General features: G+C 42.5%; 1 protein-coding gene across 1 annotated transcript in view; it reads right to left on the reverse strand.

Annotated features, from left to right (window-relative positions):
* The window catches only part of LOC135517366 (V-set and transmembrane domain-containing protein 2A-like), a 32961-nt gene extending 19010 nt beyond the window's left edge, over nt 1-13951 (reverse strand). Inside the window, exons 1-2 of the mRNA XM_064941596.1 lie at nt 13675-13951; nt 12359-12528 (exon numbers count right to left, since the gene is read on the reverse strand). Of these exons, the coding sequence (XP_064797668.1) occupies nt 12359-12528; nt 13675-13753 (249 nt within the window). The 5' untranslated portion in view covers nt 13754-13951. The remainder of the gene's footprint in view (nt 1-12358; nt 12529-13674) is intronic.
* Between the last annotated feature and the right edge of the window lie 6331 nt (nt 13952-20282).

The raw sequence follows: 20282 nt of genomic DNA on the forward strand, positions 1-20282 counted from the left end.
TCATACAGAATAGAATCAAATTAAAGAGATTCCAGCTGGAAACAAATACACATATTTCCCTCAACGATGCCAATAACACATATTGTATCATACCACTTCCACTGCTTTGTTTTATGTAAAGCCAACCTAACAGTGGGGTATATCCACATATAGAATGTGTTAACATGCGTTACACAACCACATGATATAACCTGTCACCATAGGTCAACATGAGGGTGTTGAGGCACCACAGAGCAGTAACGCTTAACACTCCTGGTAGCTGGCACGCATGGGTGATTGATACCTCTCCCCCTCAAATAGATATCTGGTCTGCTCCATGATTGACACATTGATTGAAATGACTTATTTCACTCACTGAAAATGGTTTCTCTTTTCTCCCACCTGAGAGCATGGAATCCCAAGATTATTTATCCAAAGTAGACATTGACCTTGAATTTCAAACAGCTAAGGAAACCCAAACTGTGTACAGATACAGTATTGGTTTCTGTGTACACTGTAAAAATAAATGTTGGTTCAACGTACAATTTAAAGGCAACCAGCTACAATATGTTTGTGAGATTGCAAAGAAAAAAAGTTGTTGGGCACACACAGTCAAAAGTTTCTGTGTGGAACATCTTGTTGCGCAAACTCACAATCCTATCACAGCTGCATGCTTTACAATTGTACAGTATGTTGAATCAACATACTGTGCCAGTCAAACATTTGGACACACCTACTCATTCAAGAGTTTTCTTTATTTTTTACAATTTTCTACATTGTAGATTAATAGTGAAGACAACAACAAGAAACTTTCAAAGTTCTTGAAATATTCCGTATTGACTGACCTTCATGTCTTAAGATAATGATGGACTGCCGGTTCTCTTTGTTTATTTGAGCTGTTCTTGCCATAATATGGACTTGGTCTTTTATCAAATAGGGCTATCTTCTGTATATCACCCCTACCTTGTCACAACACAACTGACGCATTAAGATGGAAAGAAATTCCAGAATTTATCTTTAACAAGGCACACCTGTTAATTTAAATGTATTCCAGATGACTACCTCATGAAGCTGGTTGAGAGAATGCCAAGAGTGTGCAAAGCTGTTGTCAAGACAAAGGGTGGCTAATTTGAAGAATCCTAAATATAACACATATTTTGATTTGTTTAACACTTTTTTGGTTACTACATGATTCCATATGGGTTATTTCATAGTTTTGGTGTCTTCACTATTATTCTACAATGTTGAAAATAGTTCAAATTAAGAAGACCCCTGGAATGAGTAGGTGTGTCCAAACTTTTGACTGGTACTGTATATTTTTTTCTTTTTACAGTGTAGGTCTGTGGAGTGAAGAAAAACAAAACATCTTTCCAATACTGATACATATTGTGGTATAGAAGAAACTTCTCACTTTCTGCTGAATGATTGCTTTGCCTTTTTCTCTTTCAGACTTAAAATTTGTGTCACAAAACAAGGCGGCGTACCATTGAAATTAATGATGCACCGAAATCCGATTTTTTTCCTTGCCAAAAAAACCCTGATACCGATAACCGATACTTAAAATTTAAGCAGCCTTTTAATCATTCTAGTACAGTTAAATAGTTAGCATACAAATGGATGCAGCGGTCTAAGGCACTGCATCTCAGTGCAAGAGGCATCACTACAGTCCCTGGTTTGAATTTTGAATCCAGGCTGCGTCACATCCGGAGGTGATTAGGAGTCAGATAGGGGGGCCCACAATTGGCCCAGCGTCGTCCAGGTTTTGCCGGGTTAGGCCGTCATTGTAAATAAGAATTTGTTCTTAACTGACTTGCCTAGTTAAATAAAGGTTACACACACACACACACACACACACACACACACACACACACACACACACACACACACACACACACACACACACACACACACAAAATTTATTTTGTTGGCATTTACGCATTCCCCATTAACAGTAAAACATAAATCAAAACCTATTTCTTTCACTTACTTGCTGTTTCGTTGTTAATTTATTCACATTTCATTCTGACAAAATGTATTTTGTTGGCATTTACGCATTCCCCATTAACAGTAAAACATAAATCAAAACCTATTTCTTTCACTTACTTGCTGTTTCGTTGTTAATTTATTCAGTCATTTCATTCTCAACCAGGATTTATATGGAATGCCGTTTTGGTCTTTGCGTGTCAAAAAAATATACTATTTAACACTATTTGACGTGTCAAATATCACTATTTGACATGTCAATTAAGCTTGTTGACCAGTCAGGACCTAAATGGGACTGCACATCACATAATAATTTAACGAAGGGCTATATAAATAAATTTGATTTGATTTGATTTGATATTTGACATACATTTTTAATTAAGCACCAATCAGGACCTTACTGCACATCACACATTCATTTTTTACACTATCACTGTCACGCCCTGGTCTTAGTATTTTGTGTTTTCTTTATCTATTTGGTCAGGCCAGGGTGTGACATGGGTTTTTGTATTGTGGTGTGTTTTGTCTTGGGGTTTTTTCACAGGTATTGGGATTGTAGCTTAGTGGGGTTTTCTAGGTTAGTCTATGGCTGTCTGAAGTGGTTCTCAATCAGAGGCAGGTGTTTATCGTTGTCTCTGATTGGGAACCATATTTAGGCAGACATATTCTTTGAGTGTTTTGTGGGTGATTGTCCTTGTTCCTGTTCTGTGTTACTTTGCACCAGTATAGGTTGTTTTCGGTTTTCATGTTACGTTTATTGTATTTGATTCGTGTTTACTTTGTTTCATTAAAACATGAATCGCAATAGCCACGCCACATTTTGGTCCGACTCTCCTTCACCTATAGAAAACCGTTACAGAATCACCCACCACAACAGGACGAAGCGGCGTGATGACAGGCAGAGGCAGCAGGAGCTATGAAGTCTGGAGTATATGACTTGGGAGGAAATAGACAGGTGGGCGGTCGACCCAGGGAGAGTGCCGGAGCCCGCCTGGGATTCGCTGGAGCAGTGCGAAGAGGGTTACAGGAGAATGGAGTTGGAGAAACAAGCACGGCGGCGTGGAAGGAAGCCCGAGAGTCAGCCCCAAAAATTTCTTGGGAGGGGGCACAGGGAGAGTGTGGCAGAGTCAGGAATCAGACCTGAGCCAACTCCCCCTGGTTATCGTGAGGAGCCAAGGAGGAGACCAGAACCAGAGCCGGTGTTGGAGGTGAGCGAAGCAGAGACTGTGAAGGAGTTAATGGGGAAATTGGAGGAGGGAGTTATGAGGGAGTTGCTGTGTTGGTGCTTTAGGCATGGAATTCGCCCCAACGGAGCATGTCGGGGATTTGATGGCACCTGGGTCAGCGCTCCATACTCGTCCTGAGGTGCGTGTTAGTCGGCTGGTGAAGATTGTGCCAGCCTCACGCACCAGGCCTCCTGTGCACCTCCCTAGCCTTGCACGTCCTGTGTCAGCCCTGCTCTCAAGATCTCCAGTACGCCTTCACGGTCCAGCCCATCGTGTGCCACCTCCACACACCAGCCCGGTGGCAGCTCCCCGCACCAGGCTTCCTGTGCGTGTCCTCGGCCCAGTACCACCAGTGCCAGCACCACGCACCAGGCCTTCAGTGCGCTTCGCCTGTCCAGCGCTGCAAGAGCCTTCCTCCTCTCCAGCGCTGCAAGAGCCTTCCTCCTCTCCAGCGCTGTCGGAGTCTCCCGCCTGTTTAGCGCTGCCAGAGCCTTCCTCCTCTCCGGCGCTGCCGGAGTCTCCCGCCTGTTTAGCGCTGCCAGAGCCTTCGTCCTCTAAAGCGCTGCTGGAGTCTCCTGCCTGTTCAGCGCAGCCAGAGCTGCCAGTCTGCATGGAGCAGCCAGAGCTGCCAGTCTGCAAGGAGCTGCCAGTCTGCAAGGAGCTGCCAGTCTGCAAGGAGCTGTCAGTCTGCAAGGAGCAGTCAGTCTGCAAGGAGCTGCCAGTCTGCAAGGAGCTGCCAGTCTGCATGGAGCAGCCAGAGCCGCCAGTCTGCATGGAGCAGCCAGAGCCGCCAGTATGCATGGAGCAGCCAGAGCCGCCAGTCAGCATGGAGCAGCCAGAGCCACCAGTCAGCATGGAGCAGCCAGAGCCGCCAGTCAGCATGGAGCAGCCAGAGTCGTCAGTCTGCCAGGATCTGCCAGTCAGCCAGGATCTTCCAGACCCGCCAGTCAGCCAGGATCTGCCAGTCAGCCAGGATCTTCCAGATCCGCCAGTCAGCCAGGATCCGCCAGTCAGCCAGACTCTTCCAGATCCGCCAGTCAGCCAGACTCTTCCAGATCCGCCAGTCAGCCAGGATCTGCCAGAACCGCCAGCCAGCCAGGATCTGCCAGAGCCAACTACATGCCTGAGCTTCCTCTCAGTGCCGAGCTTCCTCTCAGTGCCGAGCTTCCTCTCAGTGCCGAGCTTCCTCTCAGTGCCGAGCTACCCCTCAGTGCCGAGCTACCCCTCAGTGCCGAGCTACCCCTCAGTCCCGAGCTGCCCCTCAGTCCAGTGGGGTCCTTGGTGAGGACTACTAGGCCAAGGTCGGCGGCGAGGGTTGCCTATCTAAGGACGCGAGGAAGATGGACTAAGACTTTGTTGGAGTGGGGTCCACGTCCCACGCCAGAGCCGCCACCGTGGACAGACGCCCACCCGGACCCTCCCCTATGGGTCCGCACCTTGGGGGGGGGTTCTGTCACTCCCTGGTCTTAGTATTTTGTGTTTTCTTTATCTATTTGGTCAGGCCAGGGTGTGACATGGGTTTTGTATTGTGGTGTGTTTTGTCTTGGGTTTTTTTCACAGGTATTGGGATTGTAGCTTAGTTAGTCTATGGCTGTCTGAAGTGGTTCTCAATCAGAGGCTGGTGTTTATCGTTGTCTCTGATTGGGAACCATATTTAGGCAGCCATATTCTTTGAGTTTTTGGTGGGTGATTGTCCTTGTTCCTGTTCTGTGTTACTTTGCACCAGTATAGGCTGTTTTTGGTTTTCGTGTTACGTTTATTGTTTTTTGTATTTGATTCGTGTTTACTTTTTTTTCATTAAAACATGAATCACAATAGCCACGGCGCATTTTGGTCCGACTCTCTTTCACCTATAGAAAACCGTTACAATCACTCGTATTTAATGTCACAACGATTTATCAATATGTATGCTATGATGCTGGTAAAGTTGCCTCGCACACCTACAGTGCCGGTCATAAAAAAAAGCTAGCTAGCTCATGGATGCAAACAATGTTCTTCCCCAAAAACATAGCAAAGCGACATCTGTTATAGTTAGCTAGGTGTTATCATCTAAAATAACCCAAATTTATAAGACAGTTCTTATTTGATTAATGGTGGTCGGATCCAACTATGTGAAGCTAGCCACAACAGTGGACTTTGCGGTTAGCCTTCAAAATAAAAGTATGGCATAATTCTACTATTTGTTTTCATTTGCATAACTGTCAATGACATACTTTAATTTTTAAGGCAAACCACAAATTCTACTATTGTCCCTAATCTTTATTGTGGCTAGATTCACAGCACATAACCCGGTCCGGTCGAGCTTCACTAGCCAGGTAAAGCCAGCTGGCTGCTTATAACTTTAGCTTTGGGCAAAAGGGTTAAGTAGCTGGCCAGCTATTTATTTTCATGAACTGAAGTTCAATTTCAATAGGTGAACAACAAGTGGCAACCTAGCTACTACTTACTCATGATGATTCCTAAATCATTGCTAAGAATAATGAAAATGACAGTTTCTACTGATCATTGCTGGTTGTGTTGGCGCTAGCTAGGTACTAAGCTAAAGCTAGCTACCCCAGAAGTTGCGGTCGAACAAATGATTCCAAAGCGGTGTTGAAAACACCTTGTTCGTGGCTGATGTTTGCATACTTGCAGACTTTTTTGTACAGCTTTGACAGTGCTCTGTATCTTTTTTGACACGCAAAGACACGTGTAGTGCAATATTGTACGTGGCGTCATTGCGTCATGTACCTACGTTTATATAGGTACGCACGTCAGCTTTGACATCGGTTTTGCACATCGGCGTTATTAAACTAGACATCCAATATGTTCACCGATATATTGTGTATCCCAACTTGAAATGCTTAATATCAAAAGTGGCGGGGTGTCTTGGTCGTAGAAGTGGACATTTTTATAATATGTCAGTATATAAACCTTCACTGGGAGTCCTAATTAGGGGCTTAATTCGAAACTCTTGTTGCTCACTCATCTCCAAATGCATCATGGAAAATTGTTAAGCAAGAATCTCAGCTCGGCTAACTGCTGTTTCGTCCAGGTGGTTTCTGACTCCATTACCATCAGAGACTGGTTGTCAGCGTGGTTACAGGTGCGTAGCAGCACAGTACAGTATGGTGTGAGTCAGTCAAAGTGCAGGGACTTTGGCGTGTCAGAGGGGATGTGGGTTGAGCTATGACCTGTGTAACCTTCCAGTCCAAGCCCAGCTAAGTGCCTATACTCTTGGAGATTTTCCATTCATCACAAAGGACACAATGATCCAGTCGATAATGGCTGTTATTTTCAGCTTTTGTCTTGTGCCCTGTCCATTGAGAGTTATGGCTGTACAGGTGTGACTCATAAACAATAACAAGGCACAGACAATTCTCTTTTTCATTCAACAAAGTCTATCATGTCAGGAAATGGGCGTTTGCTCAGACAATCAAGGGCACAACTGATATGGGGATTATTGGCACATATGACTACATATCCCGGTGTGATCAGTGCCATAACTGTTCTGCACGACCATACATTACTGTGATGTCCCCAAAACCACTATCCAGTGGAAGCCATAAGCAATTAAAGACGGAATCAATGCCCTGAATCAAAACAGTGTGACAGCTCCATTATCCCAGAATATAGGAGCCTCTCTCTCTCCCTTGCTCCCCTATCCCCCCCCCCACCTCCCGCCCTCCCTCTGGGTTCATTTGAAGCTGATCGGGCGGGTCGAGACAGAGAGAGTAGAGAGAGAGAGAGAGAGTAGAGAGAGGGATCTGGGAGTGTTGCAGAAGGTGGATAGCACAGTGCCATGGTCAATGTCATCCTACACATCAAGGGGATTGGCCATGTTTAATCTAATCAGCCACTTTTATGTGCAGACACTCATCTATTTGACACTCGCACCAGACGTCCATGAGATTCATCCGCGAAAGCTCCACAATAGGCTCTTAATTTATCCTATTACAGTAGGGGAGCAGTCAGGTTGATAACACCGGACCACAGTGGGTCACACCTTGAAGTGGAGATGCCACTACACTATAGTCTCTTAATAGGGAGACATGCTGGGCCCATATTCATGAAGCATCTCAAAGTAGAAGTGCTGATCTAGAATCAGGTCCCCCCCCTGTCCATGTAATCAGACTCATTGTGATCTAAAATGCCAAACTGATCCTAGATCAGCACTCTGAGGGGCCCTTACCCCTTCTTAACTCTTCAATCCAGCCTCAGACCAAACCTTATTAACGTTATTTTAGATCTCCAAGACAGGCTCATGATGAATACCTTCCCCAATAATGTAATAGGAATAATGGGCTAATCCATTATGATTTTCCACTCGGCATGAAGTAACAAATACATTTAGGTAATGTGCCAACAACACTTTCCTCAAGTGGATATGAGGAAACAGTTGTAATATAGTGCACAGTGTGTAATCTACATAATTCAATTTAATATCATTCTTAGAAGTGCTCCAAAAGACTTTAAATATATAACACCAGAAATATTTGTATGTCCTAACTTAGTTTGGTGTGTGTTTAATGCACAAGTTATTAGGTATAATGTATGGTTAACAATGTTAAGGTCTATGCACACATATCATACCATCAGAACAATAATAAGAAAAAGTTTCATAGACCAGCAGTTGAAAATGTGACAAAACTATTTATCAAGCGTTTGTCCTTGGGGATAGAACATATCCAAATGTATTTGTCCTATTGAAGGAGACTTCTGATTGACATCTCACATCCATATCAGAGTATTAAATAACATACAGTACATAATATCAGAAGAATCTTCAAGTATGATACATGCCTTAACATTGATCTATGCAGTGGACACAAGCACATCTCCTCGCTTCTCAACAATCAACAGCCCCTTCGAAAACACATGAGCTGATTCTCATTGTGATGCTGTCGCACTGCAGTTCTGGATCCTACATAACGTTCACACCTCCATCTCTGCCTTCTCCCTGTAATCCTTCCCTGGAACTGAGCGTCCCGGGCCTCCAATCATCCGAGTCCATGTTTCATTTCCTGTCCCTCCGCGATACATATAAGCCCTTTCCTCCCTGTGCATTCTATCACTGCGGACAATGTGGATCTGGGTAGAAATGTCGCTTGAGTGTCGCTGCTGTTTCTAACGGTCATAGGGGTCACAAGCAGAATGCCACATACTGCAGGGTTTCTGTCCTTTTTCAGAGAAAACACATCTGGAACTCTAAAGAAATTAGTTTTTTTTGTGTTGTCCTTGAACTATGTTTGTTCTAGTGATGTTTGCCATGTTGGGACACTTGTCATGTCAGCTCCAACTATTCATACCTTGACTCAACAACATCAGTCGGTCACCTATGAGTGCGCACACACACACAAACGCGCGCAAACACAACATGCACACACATGAATAGACCTTCAGCCAAACTTTCACCTTTCTTTCGTCTCCCGTTGACTTGGTGGACGAGATCAAATGCTAGTCATTCTCTAATTGTGAGTCTGTTCTGATCCAGTAAATTGAATTGGAGGAAGCTGCTGGCAGTGCATGCCAGACAAAGCCTCTTCTCAAGCTTATGTTTAGTCAGATGTACCTCATGCATGGAGAATTGTCTTTCTCCTTTCTCACCAAATATGGTCATAAAGCCAAGAGACATCCCACTCTGTGCTGCTCTGCAAGCCTGTTAGTCATATTCCTTCCTACAATTCACTTTTGTTTGGTGTCTTTTGACAACAACAAAAAGATAACAAAAATTGGACACTGGTCAGGGTCATGCAACCATTGGATATTTCACTCAATAACCCTATCCACTGATATCACCACTGAGTTCCTGCAGGGAATTCTCTGAAGGATGTTGAAGACAAGATTGCTGTTACATCCTCGAGCTTGCCCAGTGGCTCCGATCCATCTCCTGTGTGAATTTCCCCTCCAGGTGGTCTAACTAATCTGGCCTAACACATGACAGTTTTACACCGGAGACATCCTCACACTCTTTGACTGTATCACACTAGTTAGTTACTGTGGCCACCTCAGTGGCCCCCAAGGCCCTCCCGAGGGGCCCCTAGTGAAAGCTGTAAATGTGTGATGTTGACAAAAAGCACTGAGAGACAATTATTATAGTACAAGATTTGCAGCAAAGTATTTGAAAGGGATGTCCCTTCGTTAGTGCTGGTCCTTGTCATAATGATTTATAACAAGTTTTTGTTCTTAAAGCTTGCAGAGGAAGAAGATTACTCCGGAGATTCTCCATGCCATATTTGTGTTTCAGGTAGCTTGTATCATCAAAGGATTAAAGTGAAGAATTACACACAACAAAAATGAGAAAACTTGTAAAACAAAACGGGGACCTGTATTATTAAACATATTGAACAAAGGAATTAGTTAAAATTATTAAATTAAAATCATCAATTAACTAGCACATAAGAACCTTGTGTTGGTTCAGCTGCTGTCAGAGACAATGGACTCGATACGGCAGATGGGATGCATACAGATGGCTCTGTTCAAATTACTACTAACTTTCTAACACCCATTGGGACCACGCTAGCCATGAGGATAAGTATCAAATAGAACTCGGTGCTGATAGCCATTTTGTAATGTGTGCCTCTGTTTTTATTCATCTTCTAGAAGCCATTTTGCTATGACGACCTGCAATGGCCTCCCATCATTGTCTGATTGTTCCAATAATTATAATACTCAAATTACATGTGGCGTTTGTTATTTCCCAGGAGCCTTTGCATCCTTATTGTCTCACGTGTTCTGTATGTTTTTTTCTCACCCATCTCTTCATCACCCTTCCCTTCAAATGAATTGACTCCAACTAAAGTTACTAATGGTCCAATAACTGAGCCATTCCAAATGAGAAATCAGTAATGTTATTGACACACTGTAATAAGGGTGAAGTAGCAGCGAAAAAGACAAATAGATGGTAAGCAGGACCTAATCTACTGTACTACCTGTTCCCCGCCACCCACATCTTGATCATGTGATCCCAAAAACCTTCCATCCATTAAAGTGGTGTGTCGGTCTCTTAATGAGACCGGGGTCGATGGGAGCCTCTGCATTGTATTGACTCTGAATGTTATTATCTTGGCCAGACAGGGCACAAGGCTCTCGGGGCAGTAGTTGCGAGGGCCGGTGAAGGAGATAGTAGCCTAAGGTCCAGAGGCTTGAGTACAGCTATGGATTTTATGCTTCCTTCTGAAACAGGAAATATGTGCTCTCATTAAACATTGCAATGGTCTAAACTCATTCTCTCAGTATCATGCCAATTCCAGAATTATTCATATTACAATTCTTGGAATACAAAGACCTGCTATACCTTGATCCAAGACAGACGTTCTGTACATCTGTGACCTTCACACTTCAACTTTCAGACTCATGTTTGATTGAGACAGGTTAGAAGTAGAGACACGGGGATTAAACCCTGGTCTCCAGTAGGGAGGCATATGTGGTTGCAGCGGGTGTGTTACCACAAGACCACAGGCTTTGGACCACACTTCCTCTTTAACAGGGAAGAAAAGAGAGACTTATCTTATCTCGTTGAGAGAGGCTGTGGCACACAATGTCAATCAATGGTTTTAGGCTTTTCAACAACCTAGGAAGACACAACTGTTACCTTGAAGGGAAATCCCATTTGCGTTTGCTTATAGCTACCCTTAATCCCACACCAAATAGAATTACCGGCGAACAAGATTGTAAAGATTTACTCCATAAATTGATTTGATAGCAAACAGTGGACCTGTGGATTAAGCAGATAGCGATAGATCCAGACTTGAGGAGATGAATCCCCTCTTCAACATCAGAGTAGCGGGACAGACCACCATCTTAGCCCAGTCAAACAAGGCAAAGCAGAGAGCTCAGAGCACCATCAACCACTGCACATGATAGTGTCATTGGGACTATAGCTCACAGAGCTAGAGAACGGACATTGTGATGCCACTGTGATATAGTCAATGTGCCCACCCATGAAGTGTGTTTCAATTGTTATGTTTTTGTCCTAAACTGGACGCTGTAGTCTATATGTGCATGTCTGTTCGACTTCAAATCATATTCCACATTCATTCATTTTCTCAGCTCTACTGTTTTCTATGGCATCTTTTATAGTTCCCCTTTATGACTCCTTAGCGTGTTTTTGTTGAAACTCATTCCCTGCAAGAGAAAACCACTGCTTGTCATTTCAAACAGATGCCATGAAAAGAATTGGATAATATGAGCTACAAAGCCGTGGTGTGCGTCGATAGCTCCTTCAGCCAACATCTAAGAGTGATGAACCAAATGGATCAAAGCCTTGGCAATGCGGGCATGATGGGTGACAACAAAGGAGCAGTAATAACTGTTTTAAAGCCATGTGGATACCCAAGAACGGGCTCTCTCTATGCATTGTGGTTTCACTGCGAAGAAGATGAGCATTTATCAAAGGAAACATTCCCCTGTTTGATGTCAGCGATGACAAACTGCCAAACTCCCCTAAAATGTACCCGCCATCTGAATAGAGGGAGCATAAGAAGATGCAGACACAAAGTAACTGATCATTATCCACAAGGAGAAGCTGTCATCAGTAGCTGTCCAATGTAGCAATACATTACAAATGCCAGTCGTGTCGAGTCTCAGAAAGTACACTGTTCAGGCTTACTGTATATAATGAGTCAATTTGCAAGAACATGCCAGTGAAGCTTTATGCTGACTCTGAGGGTCCTACAATCATAAATGACCATAAATGCACTTAACTGTGGTCGTATGGCCTTATACATATTCCAGATTACATTTCCAAGTCACTTAAATTACCCCTGGGTTCCTGGGAAATGTACATGTTGACTTAATGTTAAATATGCTTGGTAAAGAAGGCTGAGATGATACAGACCACTATTATTTCCCCCTGCGTCTTATGTAAATCTGTTGTCAAAGGTTATTCAAAGGTAAGTCTTACAGGATAATATAGGGATTAAAAAAGTGGATAAAACCCCAAATCAGTTCCAAGTCAAATACAGGTAGACAGAATCACAGATAATACATTTCATGTAGGCTATGGGAACTATGCTATTCTTGGTAATGATAAGCCAATCACAACGGCGTTGTCTGTGCCTAATGGGCTTCGGCGAAACTGCGCAACTATGCAGGCATGTGATTGCAATGTGAAGGAGCATGGCGTCATATTGTAAAGAAAGTCCTCAACATTTAAACAGGTATTTGAAGCAAGTGAAATCCATACGTACTTCTTCGTCATCATCCTCCTCCTCGCTGTTGCTCGGTTCTTCTGGCGCTCTAATGAACCACCACTGAATCTCCAAGTAAACTGATGCGGTTCCACTCTGGAAGGCGCACGCCATTTCAATGTTTTGACCTTCTTTAACTGTTAGATTGGAGGGGATATCCGTAAACTTTCCTGAAAGAGAGTGAAACAGTCAGTATAATTACTGTGCGTCCATGGTCGTAGGGCTATTGAAATTGAGGCCTTTCCCTCCGCAACTATAGCCTATTTCTAACAAACTTATGATATGAAAACGTAAAAAAGGGTGATAGTGTATGCCATGCGTGTGTCTTATTCTTTAAACAAAAGGCAGTATAATTAAATTGTAGCTGATCGTAATAGTGAACGAAATCCTCGGAAATGGCGGGGCTCCACTATGCGTCTAAAATGTCACTGCGATAGGTGTCACATCATTATAATAAAGGGATGCCTCCTAACATATAAATAGCATTCTCAAACATTGACATATGAAAAAAATAAGTGACTAAACATGAACAGATATTTGCCAGATTCACTCTCCAATAACCATAATCCAAATTCATGCGCACAGTGTAATTGAAAATAAGACCAGTAACGTTATATAATATAGCCTATAGTGCATATATGTTGAATATATATTTAAGTGTTGACAAATGTTACCCTGGTTTAATCCATGAAAACACTCTGAACATCACAATAACTCTCACTGTAGCCTACAGTTTTCCCCTGCAAGACTCACTGCGATTAAAAAGTATTTGCAAGGGATACAGACTATCTTTACCGAGACAGTGGGAGACGTGCAAATGTATCGTATTTCGTTTGATGAGATTCAAAGGTAGACAGAAACCACTGAGGGACAGATCAAGAATCTCACTGGTATGTCAACAGAGTAACTGTCAATGGTGCTCTCTGCTTTCCAACCCTGTTTCCGCATATCCGTTACTTTAAATGCATGTCGCGCTCTGTGACTCTACAAAGTTATACAAAGACATTAACTACAATAAATACTAAATCATACCTAGATGCCATTTTATAAGCAATCAACATTTGCGTTTTGTTAATTTAGGTAACGTTAGGTGAATGCTATGTAAGCTACTTTTTCTGCATTTATTTTATAGCCAAGCATAATGGATGTTGCATTCGTTACTTGTTTCAATCGTAATAACCATTCTTTCATGTCTGCACTCTGCAGCTTTAATGCTGAAGTTATACGCACTCAAATGTGACCTATAGGTTGTTTTTACCTAGAACAAGCCCGGATAGGTAATAATTTATATACTTGTTTGATATGTTTCAATTTACCTTCAAAGGAGAATCCAAATTGGATACATAAACTGGACAGGAAAACAAATCCAATAGAGTCATGAGAGGTCCACATCATTCCAAAGGGATAATGTCACATCAGCCGAGGAAAAAACGATCTTCCAAAACTGCTCAGCAAATTAAACTGTTGCCATGCGGATATGCTTGGATACAAAATGCCGAATATGTAACATGCTGGAACTATAGCAAGGCTTCTGAAGTTCTTTATGTGCGCTGCCACGGGCTTTGCGGATAGAGACTGACGACTGCGCGCTCTGCACAAGGTGTTGTGAAGTATGTAAAAGAATAGCCTCTGTTCCCAGCTCTCGGTACGTGGCTGTTGCTGCAACGTCAGTGTCCAGCTCCCCTATGGCGTGCTGATTGCGTGCCTGGTGCTCTAGCGACAAGTAGAGCTGGACTCAACGGATATGTTCGTAAATCTACACATCTCTTTACACCTCTGTAAACCCCGTTGTTCACATTCCTTTCAAATGTAAATAAACGTAAAGATATTAAACATTATAGATTGAAAATTATTATCAAGTACAGCAGTAGGAGTTGCGACTTTTAAACCCAGTAATAATTTTAGCATTTAAGCCCAAATTTGTGTGAGGAGAACAAAATAGCTCCACACTTTTCTCAGCAACCAAAAAATGCCAAATCATTGAAGAGACTGAGAGAGCTGTCACTCAAAGCAACATCATAACAGTATCTGAAGTGGTATGCGGCATGAAGCATTTACGTATGGAGTGTGGGTGTGTCCATCTCACGTTTAATAGCTACTGTTTGCAGTCAGAGGAGACTCGAGCAGGCACAGATCAGACCCACTGGTACAGAGGCTATAAAACAATATTGTTGCCATTGAGGGGAGACAGCTCAGACAGGGCTTGGACCAGCAACTCTGCAAGTATCGGTCAAGCATACAAGACCCGGACCTCTTGCCAGAGGCTGTAGTTCTCTTACATCCCATGATGTGTTTCTGGCCAGCGCGAAACCTCAGCGCAGACAAGTGTACACTTGCAATGCAGACTTGAGAGATAATCCCATTGCTGTCACCAGTGTAGTGAAAGAGGGGGAAAAGTTGGAGTGGAGCTTTCCTTGTCACCACCAGGTCACTGGTTGAAGTCTTGCTCAGCCCATTATGGCTTTATTGCAACAATAAACTGCAGTATTTAATATGAAATCAGACTTAGGGCTCTATTCGAACCATATCGTGGAAGTTCTGCCTGACAGTGTGATTGAATTTAAAAGGCAACATTCCCGCATCAGCAGAGACTGCATTCATGTTAGACACCGCATATGTCGGCTCAATTTCAAATGACCTTTACATTTCTATCACACAATATATTATGCTTCAGCGATACAGATTGAACAGAAACCTAGATCCAGTTATATACTCTATGGTTGCTGTTGATGATCAGCACTCTCTCTAACAATAGTCAGTGGGGGGCAGGCAACGCTACACAAAGGGGCTCATCCAGCTCTGGCTCCTTGCCAGTATCCATTTTCTCAACCTGAGCATTCTTCACGAGCTCCTTTGAGAGTGCACCCAGAAATAATTAAACACTTTTCTAAGGTGATGATGTTAGCAATAATTAATTACATTCACATCCAACCACGTTCATTAGTGTGCATTCGACAATAATACCTTCTCTCTCTGTAACTCTCTCTATCTAGCTCTCTCTTCCCAGAAGTCATCATGTTAATGACAGCTGGTCATGCAGAACATGCTGATAGCATGTAGAGGCCTACAAGGCCTTGAGCGCCATACACTGGTAATGCTGGTGGGAGTCAATGACAAAAGGTTGGCTAGGTCACCATCATTATCAAGGGAAACAGACAGTCTGCCCTGAGCGCTGTGTCTGCACACAAAGGACACCTCTATCCACCATGAAATATTAATAGGCTCCTTAGACATGGTTTGTCATACTGAAATAGCATGTTCCTACCCAGCAAACCGGGAACATTTCCAGAACATTAGCTAAGATTCCCATTAAGTTCTAGTTAGGTTTTTAATCTAACATTAGGATGATAACAACCCCAAAACATAAAAAAAAATGTTTTTGATAAGAAAACACTAAAAAATATGGAATGTTATCCTAACATTCACAATAATTTGGTGCACAGCATCTGCAACAACCACCACAGAACATTCCTCAAAAGTTCACATTAGGTTTATAGCTAATGTAATAACACAATGTACCAGTAATGTTTTCCCAGCAAACCAAAATTGGTTCTGTGAAAGTTCCCATAACATTCCTTAGGTTGTGGCAAATGTTATCATAATACAACAACTCTAAAGAGAATACCTAGTCAGTTGCACAACTTAATGCATTCTACCAAAATGTGTCTTCTACATTTAACCCAACAACTCTGAATCAGAGGGGTGCAGGGGGCTGCCTTAATCAACAGCACCCGGGGAGCAGTTGTTGGGGGTTACATGCCTTGTTCAAGATGAGAACAGCAGATTTTTCCACCTTTCCAACTCAGGGATTTGACCCAGCTGCTGTTTGGTTACTGGCACAACACTCAACCACTAGGCTACAGTTGAAGTCAGAAGTCTACATACATTTAGGTTGGAGTCATTAAAACTTGTTTAACAACCATAAATTTCTTGTTAACAAACTATAGTTTTGGCAAGTTGGTTAGGACATCTACTGTGCATGACACAAGTCATTTTTTCAACAGTTGTTTACAGACAGATTATTTCACTTATAATTTACTGCATCACAATTCCAGTGGGTCAGAAGTTTACATACACTAAGTTAACTGTGCCTTTAAATAGCTTGGGAAATTCCAGAAAATGATGTCATGGCTTTAGAAGCTTCTGATAGGCTAATTGACATAATTTGAGTCAATTGGAGGTGTACCTGTGGATGTATTTCAAGGCCAACCTCCAACCTACAAACAATAGTATGCAAGTATAAACACCATGGGACCACGCAGTCAACATACCGCTCAGGAAGGAGACACATTCTGCCTCCTAGAGATGAACGTACTTTGGTGCGAAAAGTGCAAATCAACCCCAGAATGACAGCAAAGGACCCTGTGAAGTTGCTGGAGGAAGCAAGTACAAAAGTATTTATATCCACATTAAAACGAGTTCTATATCGACATAACCTGAAAGTCCGCTCAGCAAGGAAGAAGCCACTACTCCAAAACCGCCATAAAAAAGCCAGACTACGGTTTGCAACTGCACATGGGGACAAAGATCGTACTTTTTGGAGAAATGTCCTCTGGTCTGATGAAACAAAAATAGAACTGTTTGGCCATAATGACTATTGTTATGCTTGCAAGCCAAAGAACACCATCCCAACCATGAAGCACAGGGGTGGCAGCATCATGTTGAGTAGGTGCTCTGCTGCAGGAGGGCTGGTGCACTTCACAAAATAGATGATATCATGAGGAGGGAAAATTATGTGGATATATTGAAGCAACATCTCAAGATATCAGTCAGGAAGTTAAAGCTTGGTTGCAAATGGGTCTTCCAAATGGACAAAGTTGTGGCAAAATGTCTTAAGGACAACAAAGTCAAGGTATTGGAGTGGCCATCACAAAGCCCTGACCTCAATCCTATAGAACATTTGTGGGCAAAACTGAAAAGTGTGTGCGAGCAAGAAGGCCTACAAACCTGACTCAATTCCACCAGCTCTGTCAGGAGGAATAGGCCAAAGTTCACCCAACTTATTGTGGGAAGCTTGTGGAAGGCTACCCGAAACATTTGACCCAAGTTAAACTATTTAAAGACAATGCTACCAAATGCTAATTGAGTGTATGTAAACTTCTGACCCACTGGGAATGTGATGAATGAAATAAAAGCTGAAATAAATCATTCCCTCCACTATTATTCTGACAATTCACATTATTAAAATAAAGTGGTGATCCTAACTGATCTAAAACAGGGCATTTTTACTAGGATTAAATGTCAGGATTTGTGAAAAACTGAGTTTAAATGTATTTGGCTAAGGTGTATGTAAACGTCCGACTTCAACTGTACCTGTCGCCAGTCGTACATGAGATTTCAAGTACATTCCCAGAATGCATTTTGTCTGTAATGTAAAGGTTCCCATAATGTTTCATTAGGTTGTGGGAACAGTCTGGTTGGAACATTACAAAAGATACCGTATGTACTCAAAACAAACAAAAAACTGTCCAGTTGTGTGAAGGATTCTACAATGTTTCTTTTAGGATGCAAAAAACATTCACCTGATGTGAGAGGAATGTTCCCAGGGCCTCTCGAGTGGCTCGGCGGTCTAAGGCACTGCATTGCAGTGCTAGAGGCATCACTACAGATCCAAAGAGGAGGCACACAATTGGCCCAGCGATGTCCTTGTCCTATTGCGATCTAGTGACTCCTTGTGGTGGGCCGGGCGCATGCATACTGACTTTGGTCGCAGCTGTACAGTGTTTTCTCCGACATATTGGTGTGGCTGGCTTCTGTGTTAAGTGAGCAGTGTGTCAAGAAGCAGTGTGGCTTGGTGGGGTCGTGTTTTGGAAGACGCATGGCTATCGACCTTCGCCTCTCCTGAGTCCATACAGGAGTTGCAGTGATAGGGCAAGGCTGTAGCTACCATTTGGGGAGAGAAAAAAAAATGTTCCCAGAACACTTTTTGTCTGTTCTTTAAAGGATCCCAGAATGTTTCTTTAGGTTGTGGGAACAGTCTGGTGGGAACATTACGGTACATCACAAAAGATACTGTATGTCTCCAAAACACAAACTGTCCAGTTGATGAAAATGAATGAATTACTCTGCCATTTTTAAAGTCATGACCCCTCATCCTTAACTTTTCCTACATGTGTCAATATAACACACTGTTGTTAGAATCTTAATATCACAAACAGAACTGGAGTTATAATCGGTTTTAGGAGGTGTCATGACTCTCCTGTGAGGATCCAAAGATCAGGTTACAATGGATCAACGTCCACCAGACCCCTCTCACTCAGGGAGGGGAGTAGTGATTGATGTGGGATTTTATGACACCTCACGCCAATCGTAAATTGTATGCAGCAGGGAACTCTTTTAGGTCTTCAGGAGTGGTGATTGGGATGTACCTTTGATACAGAGACATTTTGCAGCCCAAAAACTCTGACGTCCAAAAGTGAACACTGGGACAATATTTCTAAACATCCGGATGTGGAGAATGATGTCAGATGGTCTATGGAACATGAATGTCTATTTTGTGATGTCATTAAAAATGGTATAAAAATGTTACAACGAAATTATTGTAACTTGAAGAGCTTTCACATTGTGTATGTCAGCTTTACATCTTTTATGATGTGTAGGAAATATCAAGGACGAAGATAAGTTTTTGTTAATAAGATAGATTGTGGTTTTAGTTTTCTAACAAGATCATAGTTTTGATGGTACTTTTTCCATTAAGTAGCCACGCCCCAAATGAGGTCAGAGAGCTTGTCAGCATTTTGGAACCGCCCTTTTCGACCAGCGTGCTTAAAAGGATATGGGTAAGAATGAACATATCATACCAGAAGACGTGAGACTGTGGTCCACACGTTGAAATTGTTAGAAACTCAGAAACTCTCAACCTCAACACTACATGAGAAGATAACCTTAGCTACAAGACCAAGAAATGTGGAGCATTAGCTACATGTGGGAAATGGTTGAAACAACACAGGGTGAAGAAGATAAACTCACCAGACTATAACCAAACATGAACATGCTGCAGCTGTCTGTGTAAAAGTGCTTCAAACTCTCACTATCCAAGTTCTGAACAAATCTCACTGGAAACCGGACATCTAAGAAGAAGGACATTGTGACCTCTGGTGGACAATCAGACCATGTAAAAGTGGGCCGCGGAAATGCCAACAAAACCCTCTTTCAAGAAGGTTTGGTTTCAACAGAGATAGATGACGAATGACGGCCTTCAACACATACATACAGTCATTAATTCTTATTCCAAAACCTGGCGGTGGTTCGCATGCAAGGTATATGATTAATGTGTAGACAGTCCTAGAATGTATTCACAATTAATGTCCCTTTTTCTTTCTCTCTCTATTTCCCCACCCCCTTCTCCATCTCTGTGTAATAAGCCATCATATCTTGTCAGTCCACTAGGGACTTTCGTCTCATGTAAGTGTGTATGTGTATTCTGTGTTATTATTTAGTTAGTTAGTAAATAAATAAATAATTAAATCGATTTGCGTAGTACTGAATAATCAGCAACGCTGGGGTTCTTGCGGATCCAGAAAGTTACGACTGTTCAGAATGAGACTGATATGAGGTCATGATTAACAAGTGACTGTTATCGATATATAACATATATATTCTAGAGTTTAATTCAGGAGATGGTAACTCGTTAAACAACTTCTACCGTGGTGCCTCTAATTTCCTAATGAGTTAATTGTTACATGGTTAATTTAATCGGGTAACAATTATACATAGTTAGTGGGTTAAATAAATAAAAGTCATCAGATTAATGTAAGTCACGACAGAGGGCATGTCATTTCTTTAATGGTTTTCCCCGGCCTATTCCACTCCTCCCGAGCTCCTACTCCCGATAGCTAAATGTGCCGTGCCCAGTTGATAATCACCCCGATAATTGCCTCGAAACTAAACCTAAACTATACTGAAACTAATTTCACACATATAA

The sequence above is a fragment of the Oncorhynchus masou genome, chromosome 28 (assembly GCF_036934945.1).
Source record: "Oncorhynchus masou masou isolate Uvic2021 chromosome 28, UVic_Omas_1.1, whole genome shotgun sequence".
NCBI classification, from domain to species: Eukaryota; Metazoa; Chordata; class Actinopteri; order Salmoniformes; family Salmonidae; genus Oncorhynchus; species Oncorhynchus masou.